Below are 12,240 nucleotides of genomic sequence, written 5' to 3' on the forward strand. Positions count from 1 at the left end.
CGTTGCGACGGTGGCTGCGCGATGGAAGGGAAGGAAGTTGCGACGGTTGCTACGCAACGGATGAGAAGGAAGATGCGATGCCGCGACGGTGGCTTCCAAGTTCGCAATTGCGTCGGCGAGGTAGCAAGCGGTGGCTGGACGGAAGTGACGGAGGAGCAGGAGCTCGATGAGAGGAGCTCGGACTGGCTGAGTGTGAGGGAGGCAGGAGCGCGTTTTGGTTAGGGGGGGAGGGGCTTAGGGCTGGAGCTGGGGCTGGTAAGTAGGTGTACGGGTGCGGTTTGGATCGGTTTTGAGTTAAAAAGTCATTCGAACACTAATTTTATTTGCGATGCGGTTTGGATCGAATGATTTTTTTAAAAAAATTTGATCTGATCCAATCCAATTTCAAGCGATTTAGATTGGATTGGATTTGCGGTTTTATAAATTAAAAAAATTAAATATATATAATAAATCTCAATATCAAATTTTAAGTAACTAACAATTATATAACAAGTCTCAACAATATCTTAAAAACCAACAATAACATAACAATAGAAATAAAATTATAGGTTAATTAAAATAAATAAATAAATCACATTTTGAACATAAAATATTTATTAAATAATAATAATAATACATGAATAGTATAAAAATATATAACAAATTGAACATATTATAAGTATGATTGTAAATATAATAATAAAATAATAATATTAGAGTATATTGTGCGGTTTGGATTGGATTGGATCGGTTATGAAAAGTAAATCCGAAATCCGATCGGATCTAGTGGTTTACAAAAAATAGAATCTAATCAAATTCAAATTAGTGCGGTTTTAATCGGTTTTCGATTTGGACTGGATTGGATGAACGGTTTAATTTGGATCGATTTGGATTTGAATACCCCTACTGGTAAGGGTTACCTCCCGTGCCCTACTGCGCTACAAAACCGTCTAAGCTTAATTCAAAAAATCGCTCGGATCACGGTTTGGTTCGACCGACCGATTCTCGACCGATTTGACGATTTAAGAACAGTTTTTGAATTTTTCGGTTTTGATATCTGGTCGATTCGTTTTTCCCTTCGGTTTGCGGTTCGACCAGACGGTTCGAACCGGTTTTCAGAATAGAACTGCGTATGCTTTGGCGTGAGAAAGTTGAAAATATTTAAATTCTAGAGGTTAGAGGATGCAGCGCGCTACAATTTTTATTTCCCTCCTTTCCCGCCATGTTTACAAGTTGCAGTAATTAATCCCTCATTTCTTTTTAGCTTGGAAATCAAATTTCAAAAACAAAGCCCCATCAATGTCGACACCGCAGCGATTCTCCGATGCCAGAAATGATTCTTCCAATGCTTCACCTTCAATCCCCGATTTTCCTCTCCAAGGTACATAAGTTCTAAGCTTCTTCAAAACACTTCGCTTGTAGCCTTCAGCAAATAAATAATTACATAAAGTAAAAGATAGTGAACATTGTGATATTGCTAATGTGCGGTAATCTGTTCCAGGCTGCTCAAATCGCAGTGAAGAGGCTGCAATGTTTCGCACTGCTATGGGAAATCCCGTTCGAGTGGGTCAATCTTCCATCGCAAAAGCTTTATCTCTCCTCGGCAACGATGCTGATGCTAACGGCGTCGTTCCACAAGGTATTTCCTTCTGTTCGCTTCCCTGCTTTTAATTTAATTATTCCTGGTATTATAAGATAGCGAAATTAGAAATTAGTTATTCAATAACCCTCAGTCCCTCACTCTGCGGGATAGTGTACGTATTAGTTACTTAGGTATTTTCTACGATGATTTCTTAGTTAGAATTACGATTGAATTTTTTAATAAAAATAACTTAATCTGGCGAGATAAAATGAATCTCATTCTGCAAATAATGGAGTCATTGTTTCGTTGGTTTTCTGTTTCATGAGGGGCAATGAATGTCCAATTTCATTTTTATTGTGTAGCTTGATTCACACTAGTCGTTGCATTTTAAGACTTGGATGGTGATGATGGTGTTGGTGTTGGTGTTGAAGGTTTTCGTTAGCTCGTCTATCTCAGGGGTATGTGCCTCTCTATGTAACTGAAAAAGAAAAAGAAGAAAAGGAAGTAACAAAATTTCCTATTTCATCCGGTCAATTCAATCACCAAATTATAGGAATGCTGAGAAAGAGATTAGTTATAAAGGAGTACTTGCATTCCACGCATTTTTCTCAACAATATGTAGTTTGAATTGAATGAAGTGCCTTTATTTTCTCTTGAATGATTTCTTGTGAACTGGATTAATAAACTGCAGGGGAGGAGAATGAAACAGATGATAGTTGCAGCTTCTCAAATTCTCTGTTCACAACAGGTTCCGGAAAAGGAGTTAATATATCTTCTAGTGGTATGGATAGAGCAAAGTCATTACTGGGATTGGAACAACACACCGTTGGTGGTAACTTCCAAAGCCCCGACTATACAAGAAAATCACATGTCATTGATGAAGCACGTGAGATGCAACATTCATCTCGTTTACAGCAACATGAAGTTGTTAACAGTTCTAAGACAATGGATCGTGCATTGTCTCAAAGCCCTTCAGTTGATAGTAGTCATGCATCGAAGAATGATTTTAAATTAAAAGTAGTTCAACCAGATTGCTATACTCCTCTGGTTAAAGAAGCTCCAATCAAATTCCACACTGCAGGGGGAAGATCTGTATCTGTATCTTCTGGTGCGCTACAACGTGCAAGGAGCCTTCTTGGTAATCCAGACCTGGGAGATTTCATTAGTGGAGGAGATGCTGGTGACTTAATTTTATCATTTCCAAATGAGGCACAAGGTAACACGCCTTCATCTTGTCTTACAAGTGATTGCAATACTCCATCGGTCCATCGAATAACATCACAGGGAAATTATACGGCACAAAGTTTTGCGTATCCCTCGTGTTCTTCTGTGAAAAAAGAATATTCCACCAAGTTTCTTCGTGAAGGTACTGGAAATAACTTAATCATGAAATTTGATGCTGTTGTGAACGAAAGTGAATATAGCACAAAACTTAGCAACTGTGAACAAGAACCAACTAACAGTCATTCTTTGCCAAATGGCTTATCTTCAAAAGTAAATCCACTTGGAATGTCATCAAGAAAACCACTAGCTGTTATTTCCTGTAACAATAACATACTGAATACAAGCAGACAGCCTGCTGCTAGTGATAAAAGGAGACTAGGATCACGAGTAGCTGTTTCTCCCTTCAAACGGCCTCGTATTTCCAAAATTTCTGTTCCTTATGATCAGGATGTTGGAGTTTCTGTTCCAAAATTGTCTGAATTATCTTCTGAAGTTTCTGGATGTAACAGAAGGGTTTCTACCCGATACCCATTTCGGCATCAAAGGATGCAGGTCAAGGAATTCTTTGGAGTGCCTACATTCAGGCAGAAGGTAATGAATGTACTGCATTAGATCAATGCTACATTATATCAATGCTGATTATTATCTTCTGTTAGTTAGGACCCCTCATTATGCTTATACTAACAACTCTTTGTGCAACAAAATTAGAAAATGATTTTTGTATTGGTTTTAGCATTTTCTTAACCAGGTTAGGCAGGTGACATCATTCAATGCCGAAAAGTACATGTTCCATGATGGATCTACTCAAAATAGTATGGGAGCAGAGGATTTTGTCCATCTATTGGCTCAGCATGGGGCTTCCACGCATTTTGCTTCTAATGAGTAAGTTGCTGTTGTCCTGAACTTTTGCTTTTATTAGTGGAAACTGTTAGGAGTAACTTGGTTCTTTGGTTTGAGTCTATTCAAGGTTAGATCAATAATCACTTGGGCAGCTAAAGCATGTCAGAAACTAAAATCCACCTTATATGTTCAATTTTTATCTGAATAACATGGAAATTTGGGTTATTGTCTTTAATGCACCTCCATCTTGAATTTAATATTCTATCAAAGATTGCTACTTTCAATTCTCTTTATTGTTTCCCATATGTATGACCCATAAACAATGTTCTTTTGTGTTGCCTTGATTCTTGTAGTTTTACACTCAAATTGCTCATATATGTAGTTGGGTGAAGAATCATTACAAGTGGATTGTATGGAAACTTGCATGCTACGAGAGATGCTGTTCTGCAAGACCTGTAAAATTTTTGACAGTATCAAATGTGCTTGAGGAACTTAAGTACAGGTATGTAAGTATGTAACTGCTGTACGAAAAGCAGATGACATATTTTGGCTCTATAAAACTAATAAGTAATGTTGACATATGGTGCATAGATATGAAAGAGAAGTCAATCATGCACACCGATCTACAATCAAGAGAATCCTTGAAGGGGATGCACCGCCATCTTCAATGATGATTTTGTGCATTTCTAGCATTCACTCTGATCACTTTACAGAAAGTGGGAATTTTGTTGAGAAACAAACTATGGACCAGAGCAGTGAAGTAGTAAAAGTTGAACTGACTGATGGATGGTAAGAATTTTGACTTGTAAGCTTCTAATGGCAAAATATAAGGTTCCGTTTCTTTTAGAACGATTTTACCTTGCAGGTATTCTGTGAATGCCGTTTTAGATGTTCCATTGTCAAGGCAACTTGCTGCTAGGAGATTGTTTGTGGGACAGAAACTTCGGGTAACATGGTGTTTGTAGGTTTTTTCGTTTACCATATATGACCAAAACATAGGTAATAGTATTTACATTCATTATGTTTATGCAGATCTGGGGAGCAAGATTATGTGGCTGGGATGGGCCAGCTTCGCCGCTTGAGGTTTTCCTTGGTTTACGATTGTGATTGAATAATTCATATAATAACTGTATATTATTACACATTGATGCTTCAACTGGTGAATTCAAGTCCTGGGTTCTCCCAATATAGTGGAACTCTAGTACCTTGGTTTTCCAATAAGCAAACATTTGTATAATATATATTGTTATTCCTTGTTAAATGGTCTTGTCAATTTCTGTTCTAATTTCAGGTTTCATCATCAGCAGTTAGTTTATTGTTGAACATTAATGGAACATGTAGAGTTCATTGGGCTGAACGATTAGGATTTTGTAAGCACTTCTCATCATTTGGATTCATTCTTTTTTATTTCAGGAGAAAATAATCTCTTGTTCTCTGAGCTTGTTAACTTGAGCTAATTCACAGGTAAGGCGGCTGGTCCACCTTTGGCTTTCAGATGTATAAAAAGCAATGGCGGTTTAATCCCTCAAACTTTGGCAGGAATCACCCGCATATATCCTATTGTTTATAAGGAAAGGTAACTTTTAATTGAATACATCATATAGATAATATACTTGAAATAGGTAAAGAGCATTTCAGAATTATTCTAGTGACACAATCAAGGAAAGAATAAGTAACTTTTTTTGTCATTAGGTTGAGCAATGGGCAGTCTGTTGTTAGGTCAGAGAGGATGGAGAATAAAGTGATGGAGGTGTACAACCAGAGGTGTATCCTTAAACTATTTATCGACGTCTTTTGTTATCCCCCCCACCCTTTTCTGCTTATTTTAGTTATTTCCTTGAATCTTTTGTTTCCCTTTTTGTCTCTATGCAAATTTTCTAAATTCTAAATTTAATCTCTTTTCTTATTTGTTTCATTAGGTAGTCAATAGTCTCCTACAATTTAGTGTTCATGCCATAAGGATAATTGTAAGACTAGGAACAATATAGCTTTGATGCAAGAGTGTCATGTCTCGGAAGGTGAGATTGATCACCAGGAAGAACAAGGGGTAGAACATAAAACACTGAACTAGATTAAGTTAACCTGCAAAAATTGGATACAAAAAAGGAGTGTGTTGCACACCCCTCTTCTCAAGTGTGCCTGATATAAGAATGAGTTCAGAATAGGATAAAAGATGTTAACTAATTCTAGTACTAAGCTGTTAATTTTACACTGATTTTATAAATGGTAAATCTGAAATATAATTGGACGGCTATAGATGCCATTAAGCAGTAGTTGAGTCATTAAAGCTGCTGCTGGAAAAGGAGGGAACAGTTGTAAGGTTGAGTTGTGATCATTTTCCGTTTGTCTTGTCATTTTGTAACAGTAACTAGACATTTTTTCCCCAATTTGTATCTTGGGCTCTTAGCACTGCACTAAGAGTTCCAATTCTGTGCAAACACACCATACATTTTGTCTAGCTGATACTATTTCCCACACAAAATATCTAATATTGTCTAATTTACAACAAATAAAACAAATTACTTGGCATCATATAGCAAAGTCTAGAAAAGCTGATAAGCTACTTACTATGCCTTAGTGGCTGTTATTTGTGCAACCTATTTATTTCTATTGGGTGATGTGACTCAGACGTTCTGCTGTTGTGGAAAGCATCATCTCAGAGTATCAAAAGGAAAGAAGCGGTCTGCATACTTATGATGACGGTGATTCAGAAGGGGCCAGGATTCATAACATGCTGGAGACTGCTGAAGAACCTGAATTCCTAATGGCAGATATGAGTCCAGAGCAGCTTAAATGTTTCTCTGCTTATAAGGCCAAATTAAATGTGAGGTTATATTCCTAACTCAATGGAATTCGACATTTCAGACAGATATTTATGATCCCATGTACATCTTCAGGCAATCACACAGTCGGAGCAGGAAAAATCAACTGATAAAGCTCTGAAAGATGCTGGCCTGAGTCACAGAGATGTCACACCATTGATGCGGATACGGGTGGTTGGATTAACTTATAAAGTTCGCCAACACAAGCGTATAGAAGGCATAGTAACAATCTGGAATCCTACAGAGAAGCAGGTGAGGCTATTAAAGTAATTGAAAAGATTATAATCGTTATATATGATGCACGATACGATAGTGGATACGACACACCACACGTGAACACACGAATTTTAAGTTCTTTTAACTCTTATAAGAATATTGGAACATGACATATATTATAAAATATCATATATTTTTTGGATAAATTATAATAATATTTAATATTTGATTGATATTAAAATATGAAGTAATTTTTATTGTTATTAATATTTTTATTTAATTATTCAAAAAATTTAAAATATTTTTTATTTTAATAATTAATAATATATGTTATTTTTAAACTCATTTTAAGAATGAGTAAAGATAGGGAACCAAAAGCATATCAGCCAAAACCCAGTCAAATACTTTTGGATGATTCAAAATCTTTACAAATTAATATATATGGATGTTTCTTCTACTAAGTATAAGAATGTTTCTTTTTCATATTAAATGAATGTTCTTTTATATATTTTTCGAATTTGTGATTGTTGGAGGGGGATATATTAATGTGAGAGAAAAGAGAAAGGTTTTTATAGGTTTTAATTAGGTTTACTTAATCAATTTAAAATTTTTTAAATTTTGAACTTAAAAAATTTAAAATTAATTAATTATTAATATAAATTAATATAGTTTTGTTTAATTTTTGGCTGATAAGCTTTTGGTTCCTTATACTTTTCCTTTAATAATATATATTAAGAATAAGGTTGGATTGACATGTGATGGTATTTAGGTGTGTTTATGTCTACGTAAGAATTTTTTATCTTTTATTAAGATATAGTTGGATACAGAAGATTCACCTATCGGACAAATATCAATGAGTGTAGTATTTGAAATGTATCCAACGCGGACACGATCGAAGTGTTAGTGCTTCATATGTTTTTGTCGTGCTAGCTTCATTCTTCAATAAATTTGCTATTTTATTACCAATGTCTCGCAGTGTCAAGAACTGGTTGAGGGAGAATCATATGCAATTTCAGGACTTACACCAATTTCAGGATCTGATTTAGATATCCTTCGCTTGCAGACTAGAGGATCTTCCACCAAGTGGTTGCCTCTATCTTCTAACACAAAGCAACAGTTTAAGTACGTACATTAGACTTTACAGTCAAAACTAGAATTCCTACTGGTTCTCGGATTCTAACTCCAGCTTATTACTGTCGTCCTTTGCAGGCCATTTTTCATTTCTCGAATATCAGCCTCATTGTTGAGTTTTAGTTGCATCTCACTTTCGAGGTATGTTCCTTTTTCTTAATATATATTTTTCTGGAATAGCAAGAAAATATCTGACATTAGCCCTAACTCCCTGTACAGTGAGTTCGATATCGCTGCATATGTTGTGCATGTGGGAAACACGTATGTGTCAAATCATCAGAAAAAACAATGGGTTTTTGTGACTGATGCATCCGCCGGGAATGGTTTTCGAACAGACAACTGCTCCAACTCTTTACTTGCCATTTGCTTTTGCTCTCCCTCAACTGATTTTGATTCATATCCACCTATCAATTACAACCTTGCTGGATCCACGGTAAGTTCAATGGATGGAAGAAATTTATATCTATCTATCTATCTATTTGTTTATGTTTACTACTATTTTTAACTACTAATATCTTTATTTTTTTCTTTATCTTTACGGTTATCGAGTTTACGGTTCAACCGGCCGGTCGAGCGAAGTTGGATAATATTGTTTGGAAGTGCGAATTTTAGAATTTGCTGTTATTTTTATTTTGATAAAATAGTATTTATAGTATTAGTTATTACAATTATTTTATTATCATTTTATATTTACATATTCATCTCTGCACCTTTCTTGTGTTTCTTTTCTTTCAGAATGTGGAGTGAAACAATTGAATCAACATGTTATAATATATTATTATACAAAAAAAGATAAAAAGACAATTGAATTAAATAATTAATATATTATTATGTACTGTCTAGGCTGTAATGTGTTATTTGACTTATTTCAGAAATCGGATGAGTTCAATATCTTCTTTATATGCAGGTTGGTTTCTGTAATCTTATTAAAAAAGAAAGGGATGACAAAAATCATATCTTGGTTGCTGAAGCTACTGAAAATTCAACCTATTATCTGAGTTTTGATTCTCCACAATGTTCCCACCTCAGAAATTCTGCCAGTGAAATCAAAAGATGGGCAAACAACTCTAGCTTGGTATGCATCATCTAACTCTACCTATCAAAACTTTGTACTTATCATGCAACTTCTTATAGTGACATTTTATATTATTATTATTATTACTATTTTTTTACCTACAGATAATAGAGAAGCTTAAGCAAAAGGTGCTACTTATTGTTGGTGATTCTAGAAGCTAGAAGAATATGTTAATGTTGCTCTTTTGCCTCTTATAATAGATGTCGGATAGTCAGCTGAAATTTGTACATTAAGATCTTAGTTGATGTCCTTTCGAACTTATTAAAACCATAATTCGAGTTAGTGCTGAATATTTTGTTTACTTTTTTTATTCTAAGTAAATTTGTTAAAAGGATACGACTTTTGCAAATGTGCTGACTACAAAAGTAACAAATAGAAATTATTTAAATTCTGTAAAATATGCGTAGATAACTTACTGTTTGGCTTTTTCTATTAAACTACTCTTCTATCTTAGTCAATTACAATAATAAAGTCTCCTTGTTTATAAATTTAACCTAACAGAATAAATAAATTCAATTTTAATTTTAATTTTTTATCTTATATATCTTATCTTTATATTATCTTTTTATTTTATTTTATTTTTCGTAGACAATACTCTATGAACTTGTTTGGGAAGTAGCAGAAGCTACTTTTTCTGATTTTTGAATTATGAAAAGTCATGCGTATTTGACACTATTTTAAAAAGAATTCTTAACTTCCAGAATAGTTAATTTATAACTTTTTTAAGAAGTAGAAATATATAATTTTTTCTTTTTGATAAATCATTCTATCATTTTTGTAGAAAAAAATGACCTCAAAACAAAAAAAAAAATCTACTTTCATTCTTGGTTCTGTACAAAAATACGGAAATACTGACCCCCTTTCATGTAATGATTTATATGCTGAAAATATTGACTCTCCACCACCATTTTAAAATAATGTTCTATCTGAACCACCTATTAACATGGTGTGTGGTATAAAATCTTAGTTTTAATTTTATTTTTTTCTCATGTGCTTTTATTTTTATATAGTTGCTATTATTTTTATAGTTAGTTATAGCAAGTTTTTTACTCCAATAAAAGACGAGAGAATTCTAATAAAAGTAAAAAAAAAATAAAAAACAGAAATAAAATATACATTGACACACATTTTATATTTATTTTTTATTTTTATCTACTATATCATACACAATAAAATAAAACAGCAAACACTAATTACACAATAATTTCTTTGACATTGTCATCAAGATTATTGTGAATTAAAATTTTATTACTATTTACCATATACAAAAACATTGCTATGAGTGAAGATGAAGTAGAAGAACCCGTTTCTACCTAAAAAATGGAACTAATAAGAGAACAAATAAAGAATTAATTTTCTAAACAATTGTAATCTTAGTGATTAAGTTATAGAAAATCAACTTTTAATATTGAAAAGCATTTGTTATCAACATTGTTTTAATATCCAATTTTTTGTGAAAAAAACTTGTATTTTTTGAGTTATTTATCCAAACGCTATAACTTTATAATAAATATTTTTATAACTAAAAATTCAAATACAAAATAACTTATTTATAAGCTGCTATTAATAAAAGTTCTTATACTTTAAATTCTTTTTCTAAAAGAACTTATTTAAGTTGTTTACTCGTACTAACCTCTATATATATATATATATATATATATATATATATAGTTTTACATTTAAAATTAGTAATTGAAATACTTTGCCACAATCTTGAATCTAATAATTGAAATACTATCTACATAGCTTTATATCATATCAGTCAATAGTTTTTATTTCTCTTGAAAAATTATTCTTTTACACGCAAAAGAATGAATTATACTTATTAAATCAAAATTAGCATTGGAAGGAACAAAAGGCAGGTACGTGCGTGCCTTCAAACCAAGTTGCTAATCTGAATGCTACCTTTTGGTAGCCTCCCTTTCAGGAACCTTATATGAATCAACTGTGACTTCCGACGACCACAACCCAAGAAAGTGGCTCTAAAGAATTGAGATGATAGATGACTTCAATTTGACCAATGCCTTTGGAAGAGAAGCATGTATTCTGCTACTGTTATCTAGTGCTGATAATTGATTCATCTGCTTCTCAAAGTGATGAGGTTCAAAGTTCCTGTCTGCATCAGCATTCGTAACTGAAGAGTTTTGAATGACGAATGCTATTGGTATTGACAGAAGAAGAATCAACAAGAAGAATTTGAGTGCCGATGCAAGAATAGACGGGCCAGGAGATACATGCTTCTTAGGACAATTCATATTAGGTGAAAATTCAGGTGAAGTCGACTTTACGTGAAGTTGACATCTAAGAGCCGTAAAAATTTAGTCAAATTAGTCAAATCATCTAACGACTCTCAGGTATCAACTAACTTTACGTAAAGTCGGCTTCATCTGAGTTTCCACCTTCATATTATTTGATTATGTTAAAATAAAAAATTTGAATATGATTTAAAAATAAAAAAAACTCTTAGTTCATATTTAGAGTACTAAAATATTCTTTTAATTATTTTAAAAAGCTTTTTTTATTATTTTTGTAATGAAATTTTTAATGAACGATAATCAGATTAAAATAAACACACATAAAAAAAGACACTAAAAAATAAAAATGATCAAATTAAGATTATAATGTCTAACATAATCAAGCATCATTCAATCTAGTAGAATCTTTTAGTCATTTAAAATAAATAAAATGATATTTTATAATTTTCAATATAAAAGTCCAATAAATATACTTGATTTGGGTTTAACTAAAAAGAATAAAATTAATTTTAAATATAAATAGGATAAATAAGAATAAAAACTAGTATAATAGATTATTCAATTTATAAAATGTCAATATGAATTTTTCAACAAGTGTTTAAATATAAATTATGTGTCATTAACTCATTATTATATGAAAGGTGTTACGGATCTGACCCACGGATCCTGCGCACGGAGCAGCCCTCATACCCGGTTTCTCGGGAACAACCCGTTTCGACCTGAAGGTCCAAAACCGGCCCTTCAGAACTCCTAACCAACTTTCGAATTCAAACACCTCTCTTATCTTGGCCAAACAAGATAAGATAAGATAACTATCATCGCCTATAAATAAGAGGACCCAGGTCCCTCCAGGTATTCATTCATTCCTCACATTTTCTACCTGTTAGATCCATTCTGACTTGAGCGTCGGAGTGTCTTTACAGGTATCTTCCCTCCGCTCCACTCGAATAGTCCGACATCCGCCTCGACCCGCAGGTTTCCGATCCTCCCCTCAACCCGTACTAGATATATCTTGTACAAAAGGTACTATTTAAATTTTAAAATTGTGTGTCATTAATACATGAAAGGGGCTATTTTAATTATAATTCACTTATGTAATGTAATTTTAATTTACAA

The 12,240-nt window shown here is 33.2% G+C and overlaps 1 protein-coding gene across 1 annotated transcript; it reads left to right on the forward strand.

Annotated features, from left to right (window-relative positions):
- Positions 1–21: 21 nt before the first annotated feature.
- Positions 22–9,154, forward strand: LOC130973888 (protein BREAST CANCER SUSCEPTIBILITY 2 homolog A-like). Its single transcript, XM_057898573.1, has 19 exons — positions 22–217; positions 1,244–1,360; positions 1,481–1,618; positions 2,253–3,376; positions 3,519–3,667; positions 4,008–4,127; positions 4,217–4,414; positions 4,491–4,572; positions 4,658–4,708; positions 4,917–4,995; positions 5,090–5,201; positions 5,318–5,389; positions 6,254–6,449; positions 6,523–6,699; positions 7,640–7,785; positions 7,873–7,935; positions 8,014–8,227; positions 8,702–8,869; positions 8,974–9,154. The coding sequence occupies exons 1-19, from the start codon at positions 22–24 to the stop codon at positions 9,028–9,030; spliced, it is 3,459 nt and encodes a 1,152-aa protein (XP_057754556.1). The 3' UTR covers positions 9,031–9,154.
- Positions 9,155–12,240: the final 3,086 nt, after the last annotated feature.

Source organism: Arachis stenosperma, chromosome 4 (genome assembly GCF_014773155.1).
Source record: "Arachis stenosperma cultivar V10309 chromosome 4, arast.V10309.gnm1.PFL2, whole genome shotgun sequence".
NCBI classification, from domain to species: Eukaryota; Viridiplantae; Streptophyta; class Magnoliopsida; order Fabales; family Fabaceae; genus Arachis; species Arachis stenosperma.